Source organism: Rissa tridactyla, chromosome 4 (genome assembly GCF_028500815.1).
Source record: "Rissa tridactyla isolate bRisTri1 chromosome 4, bRisTri1.patW.cur.20221130, whole genome shotgun sequence".
NCBI classification, from domain to species: Eukaryota; Metazoa; Chordata; class Aves; order Charadriiformes; family Laridae; genus Rissa; species Rissa tridactyla.
The window spans coordinates 53,621,277-53,639,318 of record NC_071469.1 but is presented as its reverse complement, the minus strand read 5'-3'; the positions used below and the strand labels follow the sequence as shown (position 1 = coordinate 53,639,318).

Here is an 18,042-nt window from a genome sequence, read left to right as displayed (position 1 = left end):
TTGTCCTTGTTCTTGCCTTTCACCCCAGTTCCTGGGTAGATACTACGTGCTATACTTGATACAGTCGGAGCTATAAATAAGAAGCGGTTTGTTGGAAAGTAAAATTAGCAGGCCAGATTTTCAAACGCGCTTCTAAATCTGTGCCTAGCCACCTCAGAGTGTACATGTCCTCGTTTTCTGAGGTGCTGAATCTTGTTGTTATCCTTGATTTCAATGGGAATTTGTGATGCTCAGGACTCCTGGAAATCAGGTCATTTTTATATTTGGGTCCTGAGCATGGATGGAAGAGTCTGATCTCCACCACTGTGTTGTCGGTGGAGAAACTAAGTCATGGAAAGGTTGGAAGCTTGCCCCAGGTCAGTCCCTTACCTAGCAGCGGAGCAAAGGGGGGATTTTGGGGGGAGACACCTTTTCCATATATAAGGGATAATATGAGATTCTCAAGGAGTGACCGTAGACTCGCTTACATCCCTGTGGTGACACATTGCAAATCCTTGAATTCACATCCATCATTTCACTTTGGCTTTTGTGAAATGTGGTTGTAGGCATTTGTCAAAAGCTGGAACCGTTACCCTGATCTGAACACTGCCGAAAGGGGTTTGTCTGCGGATCTGCTGCAGGAATGCTGCTGGTGAGTTATGGCTCTAGGTTAACCACAGAACTTTGTCTCTTTGTAATTATCCTAATGTGGTGCCAGCTCTGTTCTCTTGGAGCCACTGGAAGCGTTGCTGTCCACGGGAATACAACAGGGATTCAGTCAGGAGACTGAGTGAGAATTTTTTTAAAGAAAATAAAATCTGGAAATTTTATGGATACTCCATATCCACAGGCATATGGAAAAATACAGCTGTGGGTGTATCATGGCAGATCTTGGGTTAGTCCTCAGATTGAATTAGATTACCCAGCTGAGTGTATAGCACTGAGTACCACACTAATGAGCACAACTGGAAACGACCACAGATAGATTTCCTGGTCTTTGATTTTTGACACTCAAAGGACTGATGAAGATCAGAACAGGAATGGCAGGTTGTGCTCGTGAAAATATACTCTGCTGGGGTGCTGCTTGCTGAATAATGATGTTTGTGTTTTAATTTAAGAGAGTGTAACGCTGATGTTACCCCTGTGATTTAGCTATTTGAGATCACAGTTTCCAGCCAATATTCTGCTAGTGCAAAGGAAAATACTTTTGGGGTGCAGATTATCATACAGATTGTTTCCTGTATCAGGGAGCTGGTACCCTGCTGTAAAACAACCCAAATACACCTGTTACTGCTGGGGAAAATACCAGCTATGTATCTTTCTTTCCTGGGGTGGAGACATTCGCTAATGCCATCTGAACCACTGCTGTTGTCCTGGTTGGAGGCACAGGGAGCCAGCATGTGCCTGTGCCACGCTCTGCCTCTTGGGGCTGCCCCTGTGACCAGTGCAGCTGCCATGTCTTAAAGCTAAAACAGATTAAGTTGATGCTGGGGACACCACCCGGTGCTTCCCAGCCTGTTCTTGAGCTCTGCTATATACTCAGCACACGCCACTGAGAACCAAAGGAGGTACTGCTTAGCAGCCCTGCATCTGCCCCAGCCTTCACGCTTACAAGGCCTGCTGACCCAGGCAGGTGTTGGGAAATGGGCAGAGAAACAATTAATCTTTTCTTCTTTATGAAGATATATAAACACGGTAGGAAGATCATAAAGGAAGCAGACCCCATGGCCACTTCACCTATGACGCAGAAGTTCATGCAAGAGAGCATCATCAAGGAAGATGATGCATTTGTTCTGCTGGAGTCTCCTTGCTCCGGGACAAATTGGGAAAACAGGGCCTCTGCATGTGGGAGAAATGGCCAAATCTCACTGGAGTGTAGACATTGCATTTGTCTTTTAATTTGCTTTGTGCTTTGGAAAAGAACCCAAGTGTTGATTGCCTGCAAGCAGAATAAGAGGGAGCTGCAGCTGGAGCAACAAAGGGAAGGCTTGACAGAAGAGGGGCTAGTTTGATAGATGCTTGTTGACACTGCAAAGAGAGATAGTTGCTTCACCTGCCACCAGGAAAATAGTTTTGGGCTTTTGACTGTGTTTTTGGCAGCTGTGCTTAGCACAGCTTTTGTAATTAAATTGAGCCTCTGGTTAGGAAGGCACAGACAGAAGATGATAAAAGCTGCAGAGGATGTGGTTGCTGGATTCCTCATTTCTACAGCTATGTAACTCAGGGCTCTGCTCTACAAAACCAAAACAGAGGTAAAGTATCAAGCAGAAAGGCGTTTGCATGCAGAGCATCCAAAAGAGGTTTTCTTTGTTAGCTCAAGAGCCTCCAACTTCTCCCTCCAAAGCCTCCTGTGTGCTCGTACACCGAGATGAGCATTTGGCATCCCGCTCCACCGCTTGGAGCTTTGCTGGAGGAAGAGCAGCTGCTTCAGTCTATGTTTTCCATGCCCTCTCCCAACACAGCTTTTCCCTCTTCGGGAAGAGTATTTAAATAGCTACTTTAAACAAGCAGGGATTACAGGAGGAGAAGGTTAAAGCTGAATTTGACTTATGTGACTTCTGAAAGCTTCACCTTGGAGAGCTGGTCTCCTGTCAGTGCTGTGTGAAGCCACAGCACCAGTGGCTTCAAGCTTGCTCACAGGCAGCCGCCTTCCTCCCTCCTCATTGCCTCCTTGCTTCTCCTGGGCTGCTGCCCTCCAACCTGCCCTCTGCCTTGATCTCAATAGCCATCTTCTCAATCCTCCCCATGCCCAGTGCCTTCCCAGAGCTGCCTCCACGCCACATCACTTCCTCCGTTGCCAGCCCCTACCTGCTGCATCCTTCTGCCTGAAAGGAGGTTGTAGCAAGGTGGGGGTTGGTCTCTTCTCCCAAGTAACAAGTGATGGGACAAGAAGAAATGGCCCCAAGTGTGCCAGGGGAGGTTTAGACTGGATATTAGGAAAAAATTCTACGCCAAAAGGGTTTCCAAGCATTGGAACAGGCTGCCCAGGGAAGTGGTGGAATCGTCAGCCCTGGAGGTATTTAAAAGTCAGGTAGATGTGGTGCTCAGGGACATGGTTTAGTGGTGGTTTTGGCAGTGTTATGTTGATGATTGGACTTGATGATCTTAAAGGCCCCTTCCAACCTAGACTATTCTATGATTCTGGGGTCCTTCATGGTGATGGTACCTGCTCTGGTGGGTATCGGGAGCTCAGTAGCTTGTGCTTCTCTGAAAAGAACGAGGACTAAGTTTCAGGATCAGTTTACAAACTTAGGCTGTGATGCCACAGGGCTGGTCTAGTGTCATTTCTGGCCTGTGCATGCTCAGCCATTTGTTCCTGTCTTGTATTTCAGCTACTCACTCACCCCAACAAAACCATCATGAGGTCATTTGGGGACCAGGTTGAAACTAACTTTCCTTTTCCCCATGTCAAAGCCCGGCTCAGCACCACTCCACAGCTCTGAGGATACTTGAGCCAGGCAGGGACATCTCAGCTGCCCAGGCTTATGCCAGCAGCACTTGGGAGTCATCTACAGCATAAGCCAAGCCCCGGGGCTGACTGGCACTGCTGCCTGAATGGGCTGGGCTGGAACCCTGGGCCTGTTCCTTGCTCTACGACAGGCAGAGCGGTTGTGTGAGCCAGTACATCCCTCTGCCCCGGCCGCTCATGAGAGAGGTCCCGCATCCCTCCAGCAATGTCAGGGGATGGGTTGCCCGGGCTGCTGGCTGGTGTCCTTGCATGTCAGCTGGTCTCACAGTGCTGCAATGACAGCACAGAGCCTACATGTATATGTGCATGCACGTGTGTGTATATTTATATATATGTATAGCTATACACATAGCCTCTGTATATAGACCCACAATGGCACAGGCATGCTCACAGGTCAAAGAAAATGAGACCAAAACTTCATTAGCTAGAGCACAACTCCACATCACTTTGAAGACCAACTTGCTAATGTGTATAAAATCCCTGTCTCAGGTGGGCTGTCCTGTGCCTCTCTTCTTTTACACTGTTTTTATTGCTTTTGGCATTCAGGAGATTCGTATTAAACACCCAGAATCCCACAATGGAAGGAGCAGGGGGCAGGGGAATATATCTAAAAGAGAAAGGAGAAATAAAAGAATGAGTGGATTGAAACCCTCTGCAACCTCCTTTTGAAGTATTTGGTTAGGTTAATGCTGAGTTTTTCTTCTGTTACAAACCCCAGGAAAATAATAGCTGGAGAAGCTTCCCTGAAGTAGGGTTCCTCAGAGCAGGGAAAGCCATCCTGGGTGGCACATGGCAGAGTAAAACTGGTTCAAAATACCAGTTGTTGGACAATTCCTGAGGGGAAAGGCTGCTGTTCAAATGAGAACACGACACGAGAGAGGTTGGGCTCTCCCACTTGTGATGGAGCTCCAGCAGTACAGGGGGACGCGTGGCTCCCCAGGGTAAGTTCATGAGATACTTTGCATCATTAGAGCAGTTTGCGTGCCCAGTAAATGTAGATCTGAACTGCCACAGCAGTGCGAGCCTGCAAGCTGGAGAGGCCTGGCTGAGCATAATGCACGGAAACCTGTTTTTCTTTCTCTTTTTTTTTTTTTTCTTCAGACTCTTGAAGTTTTGGTGGAGAGAGGAAAAAAGGTTCTTAGTCTGACTGAGCTCTCCCAGGAAACCGCATTTGTACTAAGCTCTTGCAGAGTGAGGCCTACAGGCATTTTATGTGCATGAAAAACTAATGCAAAGGGTTTTTTTTGCTGCCAAGACGTGTCTGTAAGAAGCAGAAGAGTCTGTGTGCCCTGCCAGAGCCTCTGCACCGTTACACTGCATTCCTGGAGCACTGCTCCCAAAGGACCCCTTCTGCCAGATCCCAACATCCAGCTGCAAAGGGCCCCTATGGAGAAGCCAGCAGCACACCCGAGGGAAGCACACCACACCTAGCAGTGAGGTTTTTTTCTTCTCTCCCTTATCTGGATGTCTTCATCCCTAGCCTGAGGCTTGGGAAGCTTGCCACAGAGCGCCCCACAGTGTACCTCCATTTTGTGGCTTTTTGAATCTCTTGCTGAGGAGGGTGGTTTCTTTTCGAGGCCGCATTTCCTCACCGATGCGCTGCTGCCTGGTTTTGGACTCTTGCATTTTTAATCCCCTGAAGTTTATCTGTTTAGTCACAGGTGTGCTAGGCCAGCCTTGTTTTATAGTGCCAGTTCACAGAGGTCCGAGCCACTGTCTCTGCTGGAGGCTGAGCCCAGGAGAGCTGGTGGGACGTGCCAGGGAGATTGAGCCCACAGAGTCCATGAGTGCCAGCAAGTGCACCCACTTTCTGAGAGACTGGACATGGCAGCTGTGTGTTAAGGCCAGCTGGTGGCTGTTCTTGCTGTATGTCGTCCACCAGGAACCTTACAGTGTAAGCTTAAGAGCCAGGATTAATCATGGTTCCTCTATTCCCTCTACAGCACTTACTGGGAGGAGACCTTTTGTATGCTGGTCCAGTGGGCAGGATGTGGTGCCTGTCTAGAAATATGGCTGGGGCAAAACGTTTGCAAGAGAGTCATCAGGGAGAAAAAAAAAAGGTCTAAGAAAACCCCCATCTTTTCATTGATGTGGATTCCAGTTGCTGAAAGATTTTGGAAAAGTGGGGCAACTCCTCTTCAGGTATTTAACGTGAATGTTGAGGTGTTAGAAATAAGCCTCTGAGTGGGTTCCTGTGTCCCATGGGCTGTGGAAAGCTGTGCTCCTCTCTGCTGAGTCTCTCAAGGACCATGCACTTGACCTGCTCTGACCAGACCTGCCTGTTCTACCCACTAATGAGCCATGCTGACACACAGTTATTGTAAGCAGAGGCTTATCTTGGGCTTGAAGGTGCCAGTAAGGGATATAAGGGAATGCTTGGGTGCCAGATTAATTGTTTCAGGGACTGAGTGCTGATAGCCCAGCGCGTTCCCTAATGAGGAGATGGGCTCTCCAATAACTTAATAGAATCCTGCTGCGGGCTCTGATTTACCTCTGACAAGTTAAACCAGCACCAGATCAATGCTGTGCTCTGTTGCAGTAAATAGGCTTGATTTTAAGTATTGAGTAAGAATTTATTTCAGATTAAGGGCAGATTTTTAAAGGGTAGAGCTTGCTGGTTTTACAAGTAAAGAGCAGATCAAGTCTGTGGATGGCTGCTGGCCCCCGCTGGTCCAGATCTCGGCTCCTGCAAAGCAGGAGCTGGTGAAAGCAGGGGTATGTCTCTTCCCTGGGAACTGGAAGGTGGCAGAGATCTAGCGCAGTTTCACTTTGAACCACCTTGTTTTGAACCAGCAGTCGCTTTTGTAAGTGGAGTGAGGACCTGAGGAGATTACTCACAAAAAAAAATAACACCTATTTCCACCAGGTAAATAGGGTTTGCATGGGGCTGGGCCCCAGGACCTGCTGCTGTGGTGGTGTGTCTGCTTCCCTGGCCTGTGATGGGGATGTGTGTGGGGAGGATGAGCTGTCGAAGTATCTCTGAAAGAGGTTCATTGTGCATGGGGCTGCCGGTTCCCCTCTGGGAAAGAGACGCTTCACATAGTCATAAAACCACATTACTAAAAGGTATCATCATCCTAAAGAAATGCAAAGCTGTTTGCTCTAGGAAGAGTCTGATTCACTTTTACTAACTTTTTTCTGGTGCATACACACTTAGCTTTTCTTGTATGTCGAGAACAATGTCTGTGTCCCTCTTCTTACTTTGGAAAACCACCCCGAGTTGTGAGACAATGGCTGAGTCCTGCCACCGCTTGTCACACTGAGCACAATCCCACAGGACAGTCCAGGGTCTGGAGTAACTGACCCAGTGAGAGTATTAGAAACCAGACTAATTATGGTGAATACACAGCTTCGACATTTTCATTGTGTCACGATTGTTTAATCCTTCTTTAATCCCCTAATGCTGCTCAGTAGACTTTTCTTGTGTTATCTTCATTGTCTTGCTAATAAGATGCTGCACGTAACAGAGATTTACACTGAAAAGTATTAGGAAGGATTATATGAAGATTAGACAAGAAGTACTCACAAAAGGTTGGAGATTTCTTAGTACCAAAATTTTTAATATCTATAGTGCAAGGATTTGACTTTTTGAAAAGAATTTGTAATGGATTTCTGCTAGAAAATTCAAAAAGTTGCTACTGTTCAAAAGAATTCTCTTGAACTTCACCACTGGTTATTTTTCAAACTAGTACCAGCTGAATTTGTCACCTGTTTTGTTTTTTTTTTTTAAATTTGGACCCAAATTCTGGGGGGGGCGGGGGGAGAAGAGGGGAGATTAAAGTCATGTGGGATCTCTCTTCTGTTGGACCAAGTGTGCATGAGCATCCTCTATGGTACCCGCAGCTGATGAGTGCAGATGGACTTGGGCGCTCAGCAGGGATCACTGACTTCAGAGGAGCTCTGCGGGTGCTGGAAGATGTTTTGTGCTGAGCCTTTACAACAGTTACTTAACTGCTAAGTCCAAGGACTGTCTGTGGTGGAACAAGGCTGATGTCTTGCAGCTGAGATTTTGGACTGCTATTTCATCATCAGTAAATTAATGTAGCTGGAATTTTGCAGAAGCAAAGCCACCCTGGCATCAGATCAGCACTTAAAATGGAAAATAAAAATGTGTTTTAATAAAATAGCAAAACCCAAGGAGTGGTAAATTTTATGACTAACTACCAAAGCTACTAGAAATTGATCTTACTCTGTAGGGCCTTGAACCAGAGTCACCCATTGAATCAGGACTTGGTCACGTTCTCCCTCAAAAGCTACAACACTGTGTGTTCAATGCCAGCTCCTGAAGCCAAGCTGGGACACAACGGCTCATTCATGTTCCTTCCTTGTGCAGCCCTGATGCTCTGCTGCACGAGTCTTTCACAAGGCTTCACATCTGCCTTGGGAATCCTCTAAAATCCAGTGTCTGGTGTGGGTGTCAAACAGGAGTCAAACAGAGACACAGAAGCCTGAATAATAAGCAATGCTTGCTGGCAGCAGGCTTGCTTTCCTTTCTAACGTTTCATGCCTGTCCTTAACAGTGGTCCTGGGTTGCCTGTGGTATACAGGTTGGAAAACACCACTGGCAATGATTTGGATGCAGTGGCGGGATGCTTATTTGGGAATTCTCCAGAGCATCCTACTTCTGACACCCATTCTGAGCTCCCAGTATGTTTCCTTCACTCTAGTTTTTATTATTAGCTCAGCTAATAATAGCTAGTTTTTATTACTAGTGCCTTTTTATTATTAGCTCAGCATTGCTTGATGAATATAGGTTGAGTGAATGAATGGGACGAGCTAAATGAAATGTAAGGGCTTTACTGTCAGGAGGGCTTAAGTATCCAAATGTAGTCGCATTGAAGGATTGGTATTCCTGAGTATGTTTGGCACGTTCTGGAGATCTGTTCTTCATTGTCAGGTAAAAATATTTATGACAATCATTTTATGATAGAAAGTGGACCTACTCTGTCCTCATGCTTGGAGGGGGTCAACTCCACTTCGTCCATGCTGGACAGCCTGATCTGGAAACCCTTCTACAGTGGGAATTTTCTACCTGGCATCATCTCATTTAGTGATTCGCTGTTCTATTTGTTTAACAGTTGGCCTATTGTCCCACTGAACTTTCCATTAATGCAATTAAAATCTCTTGCTCCTGGCCCTGTCAGCACAGACATGCATAATTAATCCTTTCTTTTGTGCAGGAATCTTTTATGCACATGAAGACAACTTGCTGTCTCCCCTCTGTCTAATTTAAGTTGTTTGACCCCAGTTCTTTCCATCTTCACACGTGGCCTGTGGGGTTTTTTTTAGACCTCTGATCACTTTAGTCCTTTTTCAGATCTTTTCTGAAGCTGCAGCTCTGGGAATTCTGCACCCACCCTTTAAAATTAGAGGGGCTGTGAAATGTAATGCAGCACCACTAGCATGACAACAAACATTATCTCGTGCTATAATTTGTCCTAAAAATTGGTTATGTTCCTTCATCCAAGGAATTTGGTTGTACCATCTGGGGTGGCAGGGGTTGCAGTGTTGGGTGGTGGAAGCTCCTACTTCTAGCATAGAACCTGCCTGGACAGGAACATGCTGGTGGCTACATTTTGGGACTAGCCAGCCCTGGATTTCTAGCCTGCTCTGCTATTCTGATTATGGTATTGAAAAAAAAAGGCCCTAAGCCATCCTAATTAACTGCTGGCTACCCAAAAGACAGCAAAGATGAGAAGTGATTTACTGTCTCGCTGACATGCTCTACAGTCATGATGACAAACACAAAATGGAAGTTTTCTCAACTCAAATGCTCTCTTGTGGTAAAGAAGACACACTTCATAACCGCAAAACCAGAAAATGGAGGCAGCTTATTTCACTCATGGCAGCTTTGTTAATAAAACATTGGAAAGGCAAATAATTATCTGACATGCAATTGCGTCTAAGCTGTTTTCCTCGGGAAAAAAAACAATGTTAAGTCTTGGGCATCTGATTTTGTTATTCTGTCTGGGAAGTCTGTATTGGATATTTGAAATTGATACCAGATTTATTCTTTGTTGTTGAGTAGACTGTACGTCGGTTATCTGCTTGTGCTGTGTTTTACTTCCAGTGAGTTTCAGAGTGGACAGGCTGAGGTAAGAACCTTTCTCTCAAACTCTTAAACTCGGCTGGAGCTTGAAATTCAGGTGACTTTTGATGGGGAAGGCCCAGACTCTGGGTAGCTGAAGGTTATGTTACCCAGGTAGTTTTTAAAAGCTCATGGCCTGACCTTGTTGCCTTACCATTTGGCCAGCACTGCTTCTCATATGAGCTGATGGTTCCACCTCAGGCAGGTCAGCTGTGTCGTAGGGAGCCTGATGAGCTCTGGTTTCTCAAGCGAGGTCTGTGCATGCTACAGATGAGATTTCTGTGCATTCCCCATGAGGTTCTTGCTCTTCACTGTGCCTGGCTGTTGGTAAAGCCCCTAAACTGAAATTTGTGATGGAGTAATAAACATGTTTTGTTGATTCAGGATTAGGACAGCAGGTTCCAGTCAACCTAGCAGAGGCTCTGAGGCCAGTAACACCATGTGCACCGTGCAGCTGAAGTAAAATTCCTCTTGAGTCCTTTTTGGTATTTCTTTGAGCAGCTTTTTTTTTATTCTTCTGATAGTTCTGTAAATATGAATTTACAGAATAATTCATTTTAGGGAGATGGTTTAGTGATGGTTTTGGCAGTGTTAGGTTGATGGCTGGACTCGATGATCTTATAGGCCCCTTCCAACCTAGACAATTCTATGATTCGATGAGTGAGTTTCTAATGTTGGAGGTAACTTTTAATATTTTTATCAAAGTGAAATCAATGTATTTTTTTCTTATAATGTCAAAATATTGAAGATGTGTCTAAGTTGATATATTTGCTGTTCCCATAAATGCCGAATGGCTTTTATTAAAATTGAAGAACAGCTCTCCGTGCCCACAATTCATATTTTTTCCTTATATCTTTAATTGCATTAGAAGATTAATATTTCTTACTATATGATGTTTTCATGTTACAACAGAATAAAAACCCTAAGAAGCTTCATCGCCAGCTCTGGAGACATTAGCGTGTATCTCCAGATCATTGCAGGTGGGCGGTTTATATTTCAAAAGTCGTATGATTAAGGAAAATTTGAGGTTAGTTTTAACTGAAATTTTTAATCCCTGTGCTTCCCAGGAAAAGCTTGGAAACGCTAGCTGTCAGGTCTATAAAATCATATAGCGAATAACAAGCTTTCCAAAAGCAGTGCGATAGAAGATGTCAGTGGACTACTTCTGGTGGGGAGGCGTGCCGGTATTGGGGCAACCATCAGATACTTTGGGTTTATAGAAAGCAACATATTGTGATGATGTGTAGCATCTTACCCACTCGGTAGCATCAAAACCATTAGGAACTGTTCAGGTCCATGCAGGATCAGGTCTCTGGTAGCCAAGACACAATTGGCTGTCAGTGACCCCAGTGTTTCTGAACTGGTTTCGCAGTGGTGTGGGAGCCATCAGCAAGTCAAGCAGTCAGCAGCAGCTCCTTGGGGTCCGGTGGGACGCAGGGGACTGAAAAGGTCTTCACTTGTGGCAGCAGGGAGAAGCTTTCCTGTCCTGGACAGCAGCTGAGAACTGCAGCAAACCTTCATATCATTGTCTTTGCGTGGATGCTTAGTTGGTGCTGGTGACCTTATTTCTGGAACTTGCCTGCTTGGGAAGCCTGAAAATAGATCACATTGCATTTTTCTGTTAGAAAAACAGCGTGTGTATTAAAGAGCGAATTCCTGGTCTGATCTACTGAAAATAGCAATGCATGTTAACATGAACTAGAGATCAGTATATAAACATCCAGCCCCCAAGGGAATTAAAATCTCTTCAGATTTAGTAGGTATTTCTTGCAGTTATTAGGTGAGATTTTAGCAGGCAGTGAGTATTTGCAGAATACCAGAAAACCTGGATAAAATTCAGTTTCTGCCTCAGTGAACAAAACGTATGAGACTTTAGTATGCCTCCAATATGAATATTCTCAAACAAATCATACCTGGTTATTAGTGAGTTTATGGTTATGGCAGTCTTTCCATCACAAGCCAAGTGATGGCTGGGAGCAGCAGCACCTGGGTGGAAATGCCACTAAGAATTATTTGCCTGGTTTTGGCTCTTTGGACAGAAGATCTGGAGAAGACAGACAAGAACTCGCTAATGATGATATGGTGTTTTTTATGCCATCCATCGGTAAGGCATGGAGAACACAATTGCTGTAAACAAGTGAGTGGGACCCTCTAAGCACTTAAATACTCTGCATTGGGGCTGCCCTGCACCGCGCAGCCCTCCTCCTGCAGGACTCTATGAGTCCGGCGTTCACCACCTGAGTAAGGGCTTATGGATGCTGTTAATTTACCCTTGGGGAATGGTTAGTTGCCATCTCTATGTGTGTTTGGTGATGTAGCCACTGGGTGTGTGGGCACAGAGGGTTGTCGCTCCTGCAGAGAGCACAGAGGGTGTGCAGTTGGTGGGCCTGCAGGACTGTGACCTGCCTGGTAGATGTTACTGGCATGCTTATCAGAGCAGAGTTGATATTCTGGATTGAGGAGCAGGGATGTCCAACTGTATTTAAGCCAGTGAGAGTTTTGTCCAAGTTAAGACAGAGTAAGGAATTCAGGAGTCTTTTTTTCTTCAAGCCTTGGAAGTTGTTTTGGATTGAGTTTGCCATTTGAATCGAGTAACGTTTGCTCTGTGCTTCTGGTTTTGCTAGAAGCAAGGTAAAAGTTCAAACTAAAGCCTTGACTTGACTGTACATAAAAATCCCTTTTGGAGTATACATCTGTTTTGATTTCAGTTTGACTGTTTTTCTCTTCTGCGTCTTGCATCTAATTTATATTCCAATAGGATAAAATGAACTTGATAATGGCCTTTTAGCTTGTCATCTTAAAACACATGCTCAGCCTGGAAGAGACAATAAAAGTCATGTTTATGAGAGTCTTATAGCCTAGTGGTGGGGGATGGACTGACCTGTCAGCTGCAGGGATGTCTGCAAAGTGGATTTCATACAGACCTTATAACTAGCAGTGTTCAAAGACGACAGTTTTGGATCTGAACACTGTTCCAAAATCAACTACAGTCAGATAAAGTCCTTTCATTTCTTTATCAGGCATTCACACAAAGTGTTTCCCATTGGGAGTATCTGCCCTAACTAGGGTGTCTACAAGCCAGGTGACCAGGTGTGAGCAAGTCACCTCACCACCATCGGTCAGGGGGAAGAAGCGCGTGCCTTCACGGAGTTACTAATCTGAGTTCATAACAGACATCCAAGAGAGACCAGGCAAGTTGTCTTCTAGGGTTATCCGTTTCCCACCACTCATCTCTTTTGGTCTACCTGGTTCAGTATTTGGTGTCCAAAGTCAAATGGGATGAATCCCATTATCAATGTGGAAATTCAGTGTTTCATGTACTTGTGCAGCCTTTTTCCTTTAGCTGAGATGATTCTGTCTCCCTGGGGCCTGAGCACACTTGCCATCTTCTCTGCATCAGATATGCTGTCACTCCTTGTCGGGATTATATTAATATTGTAATTTTGGCTATTAATTGTTTTCCATAGGGGAAAAAAAGCTCCCCAAACTGAACCTGATGTAGCTCAATTTGTTCATTGATAAGGACTACATACACCATAACCAACTAGCAACACAAGACGGTGTAGTGCCCTTCACGGGGACCTTTTCCTATATATCTTACCACGAGGTAAACCTCCAAATGATTTTATTCTCTCTTGCCAGTTTTTTCAGCAGAAACTGGGTACATCTGTGACTGGAGCACATTTTTTTGCAAGCAAACATCCGTTTGTGTGGGGTTGACGCTTTAGGTGAACCGGTGGTTACCTGGAGTTCAGCTACACCTTTTGATGTAGGTTGCAGCTTCAGTAAAGAAGAGTAAATAGGCTTACTTTTGCAGTAGGTCCTTTAAATACGCATGATCTAACTGCTGCGAACAGAGATGGTGTAAGCCAAGAGCACTACGTTATGTTTTGATGGTATTGGTCCCTTTCTGCTGTGAGCGTGCAGTACTTGTTAGTAGTGGCTGTGATTCAGCACTCTCGAATTCTGACTGCGCTTCCACGTCTGGTTTGCTGCCTGGTTAGTGAGTCAGCAGCCTCGCCGCTTCCCCCTGCCCTCGTCTGGATTAAATTTTACTGAGCCGGGGGACGGGGACTCGTGCCATGCCTGCACAAGGAGGGCGGTCGGAAGCCATCTGGATGCTGTTCAGAGACCTCCGACTGCGGGGACTCTTGGCCAGGAAGGAGGAATCTCTCCTCATTTGATGATCATCTTTTACAGTAAAACCAGTGCAAGGGAATGGATACTTCATCTGGCTTGAGAGCTTTGGTTAGTGTCTTAACAGTGTTTGCCTTCACTAGGAACAGATACGGAAGCTGTGAGCCTGCAGCCTGGGCTATCGTTTACGCTGTGTAATTTACACTGCTATAATTCATACTGCATGTTTCCTTGACAAATAGGGACTCCCTGAGTGATAATAATTGGATATGTAGATTGATTATGTGGAGCACTGAGATTTGTTAATTCCAGACTGCTGATCCAGCACATCCACTAGTGGCTGACGGTGGTCTGGGGCTCGGCGTCAGAGTTGTGAGCCAGGTGCCAGGTATCACACAGTTTCCACTCCCTGCAAGTAAAAGAAAACTTTTAACATATTGCAGACTGAAAGTGCAGAACTTGAGTCAAGCAACAACGTACGAAGATCTGTTTTAAAGGTACCTGGTAACTAGTTTACTCTTTAATTTTTAGGGGAAAAAAACCCCTTATTTTCCCACAGTGGTGCCTTGCATAAACATGAGGTGAGTAAGATGGCACAGAACCACAGATTTCATGTTGACTTGCCATCTGTGGAGTAGTTACCAAGCCATCCTGGTAAATTTGGACATCACACTCCACTTGCGGATGGATTTGTGTCTGATGTAGCTCAGGAGAGAGGGACAGAGCTTGCTTCTCTCACTTCTGCTCCCTATTAATTCTTTTCTTCAGCACGCTTAGCGTGGAGATCGAGAGTACACAGGAAGGATCAGAGGACTCTGTATGAACAGCATCTCATGCAGGAATGCAATCAGCTATTCATAGTAGGAGCAGAAACAGATGGCCAAAGCTCTTGCTTCTGTAGCCAGAGAAACCGATGCTTTTCAAGCTATAATCTTTGATGGGGGTTGTAGGTACTAATCACACATATTTTTAAAACAGTTTTGTATCTGCTTCTTTTATCTTTTAACTGTTGTATGAAGTGGAGGTTGCTGGGGTAGATACTTGAAAGAGTGCTTTGTGGGTTTGAATACGGCTTCTGAGTTACAGTGTTAAACTAATGGCTGATTTTTTCCTTTGAAAAAAATGCAGCAACTTTTAGATGCAATCACGTTCTGCCGTTAAGGTTGAAATTGTCTGAAAGAAACGTCTCGGATTGCTTGACGTTGTCTCATGCGTTTCATCCTCACCATTGTTAAGGTTCGTTAATGATTCCATTATAAGCTCCTATTTGCAGAAATGGTTTTCTAAAAACAATCTCTCTGTTATGTTGTTTATATTATAGGAATGCTCAAGGACTAGACAAGTATTAATAGATAGCCTTGCGATTGTGGAGCCAGCAATTACTTGACTGGTGATTACTCTATCACAAAGTCTGCTGACTCTCAGCACTTCAGAGGGGAAAATAAAATTCCTTCTGCAAATTGGGAAGATAATTTTCTTTGGAATAGTGGCTGTTACACAGTGCTGGAAATCCTCTGCATGTAGATAAGCAGTAAAAGCCAGTTAGCTTTATGCGATGGCAGTGTGATGCTTTGGAAAAGGCTGTCACTGTGGAGAGCCTTATCAGTCACAGGGGTTATAATGAAGATCCTAAAGGAGAGCTCCAAGCCTTCCAGGAGAGGACGTGCTGGGTGGAAAATCAGGCAGCTGTAACTATTTTTTTTTCCCTGTACTTCCTCTGGAGTGTGTCCCAGGTACTTGACACTGAGGTGGGATGGCCTTGGGAGAGGGTGTGATGAGGTTCTCTCTCCTTTCTCTTTCCCTTCCATACGGTTAACCACTGTCTCCTCCTTACTGTGTCATTAATAATGAAGAGTGCAGGCCAGTCTGTCTCCCAAATTGGAATAAGAGAGCGGCATTAAAGGGGTGTGCAGGGCAAGGTTGTGCGTTTAAGATAATGTCCTATGCTGCTGGCTTGCTTGCCCCAAAGACCTAAGGGGTCCTTTCCTACCCCTTCTGGGTATGGTGGAGTCATGGGCTGCCTCATCCATTAGGATGCCATAGCTCAGTTCTCCCCGTGTGCCAGGCTCCTCTGTGGCTGCATCCGGAGGATGATCTGTCCGGGACTCTGCTTCCTTCCCTCTGCTTCTCCATATGTCCTGGCTCTTTACGGTGGGTGAAGGGAATGATCCTTGCACACATACCCCCAGCGCGGTGCTTGTTACTGTGTAAAACACGTCAGATCCCTGCAGGCTGCTTTAGGAACCCCAGCTCCTGACATTCCAGGTCAGTGGTTCTTGATCCTTTTCGAATCACTTTATGGCCTTCCTTACAGTTGATAACTTCTTCCTGTTTGGTGGCAGAGTAGGGGATGGAGGACCAAGCCCCAGGCCAGGAATCCCCACTCTCAGTTGCTATCAAAGGCACAAAGACTATAGGTGAAAGGTGTATATATATACTTGTGGTCTTTAAAAATTTGATGGCTTTGCTAGCAGATTCTGGTAGAGTTAAGCTGCCTTTCCATCCTTTCCCTTTGTATTTCCTGTAGGACCTATAGCAAAAACCTTGAATATCAATGGTAGAGCTTTCTACTTACAAATTCTTGGGTGAGACTGGATGGTAGTTCTCTTGGTGAAGAGCTCTGAAGCCAGGGCTCTTACGAGGTGTTGGTAACCAGCTCCTGGTAGAGCAGGCTCCCAGCACAGTGCTGGGTTACACAAGTGGATGGGGTTTTCTAAGAGCTGCAAAAATTGTACGGGCTGGCACTGGTTTGCTCAATGAAACTTTCTCATTGCTCCAAGTGAACAACTTCCAATAGCATGAATAATAATAATGAAAAAAAAAAAGGAGTAGAAGAGAGAGAAGATGGATGTGAAACAGGGGAAAAAAGTGTCCCAGCTGCCTCAAGGGAGGTGAGGAAGAAATGTAGACCAACCGTGGCCTATATATATATGTCTCCTGGTTGTGACAATTTTTGTAGGGCATTAAAAGAGAAGAGACTCCTGCAATTCCATTGCTTCGTTATCAGATTCAGATCCGGATGTCACCGGCACTTTTGCCCAAGGCATTCCTGATTTAGCGGCTCTATAAGAGTTACATTATTCAAAGTTTATTTAAAATAATTACTGTAATCATCCATATATTGTCACAGTGTAAGGAACCAGAAAATTGCATTGCATAATTCCCTTGCAGTTATCTGAGAAATCTCCCGTCTGCTTCGCTAACACAGCACAGATATTTGATGAAATCCTTGCTTTCATGCAAAGGGGCTGCCGCGCTTTCAAGTTTACCAAGCGCGATAGCTAATATATTTATATTTTATCTGCTGCGCTTAACAATTGAATGAAAGAAAAGTGTTAGCAGAGGTCAAGCATTGTTTGAATGTGTTGCAAATGGTTTCCCAGGGAAACAGCAAATCAGTACTCGTAGCCTCCTGCAGCATCTCCAGAACAACATCTAGCCACCAGCCATAGCCGAGTGTTTACTATAGTACTTGGGGACCAAAAGCGATGCAGACTAAAGACGAAGTGAGCGTGTGAGTAGGAAAGCAATTTCAAAGGATGAAGAAACATTCAGCAAGAGTGGCACCATTACCGTCTTACAATGTTTCTGAATTAAATTCGCCTGTGCCGGACGGTAAAAGCTTTTTTTTTTCCTGTATATCTAACCCTACGCAGAAATTTACTTTGCATGCTCCTCCTGATCGGTTCCATGCAAAGTAACGTCAGTGTGCGCGTGTGTGTGTGTGTATTTTAAAATAAATAGCATTTTTAGCACTTTAATATCATACAGGATAAGTGCAGTTAAATTTCTATTGTTTGTATTCCACTGCAGTGTGAATGGTTTCTGATAAAGAAACTGATGTTGAAATGTGAACAACTGACAAAGTTGTTGTACTTCAATTTGGGCTTTTAAAATGATGTGAAATTAGGACCATATAATGTTATTGAATTTTCTGTAGTATTTTAATACTGTGCTCTAGATTAATCTTTTTTGCTTTAAAGACAGAGGCACCAAGTTTTTTCTGTGCTTGCTGTCCCTCAGCTTGAGATAGCAATTGTTCCCTTAAACTGCTTTTCCCCCCCCCTTATTTTCAGAAGCGTCAGCTCTAAAGCAGTTCCTTAATTCAAAACTCACAGGATGGAAATTGTGAAATCTGTTGTGTGCTCTTGATCGGACGTGACAGCCTTGTTACTGGCAGAGTGCACACCAACTTCACATCACACTTTTGTGCCAACTGTAAGTGTGGTGATGTTGTCCAGCGTGAGATACGACTGCCCTGATAGCTGTGATGCAGATGGAAAGCTCGGTGTACTGAAAATATACAGCGGGTATATGTGGGGTATAAAGCAAAGGTCAAAAGAAAAGCTTTTCTAAAAAGACTTCTAAT

At 44.8% G+C, this 18,042-nt stretch overlaps 1 protein-coding gene across 3 annotated transcripts in view; it reads left to right on the top strand.

Annotated features, from left to right (window-relative positions):
• The window catches only part of SLC35F4 (solute carrier family 35 member F4), a 120,901-nt gene that overhangs the window by 67,883 nt on the left and 34,976 nt on the right, over positions 1–18,042 (top strand). Inside the window, exon 1 of one of the 3 annotated variants that reach the window (XM_054200066.1) lies at positions 17,213–17,288. The exons of the other annotated variants lie outside the window; for them this stretch is intronic. Within the exon in view, the coding sequence (XP_054056041.1) occupies positions 17,213–17,288 (76 nt within the window). Of the gene's footprint in view, positions 1–17,212; positions 17,289–18,042 lie in introns of those variants that run through there. 3 annotated transcript variants of the gene reach the window in all.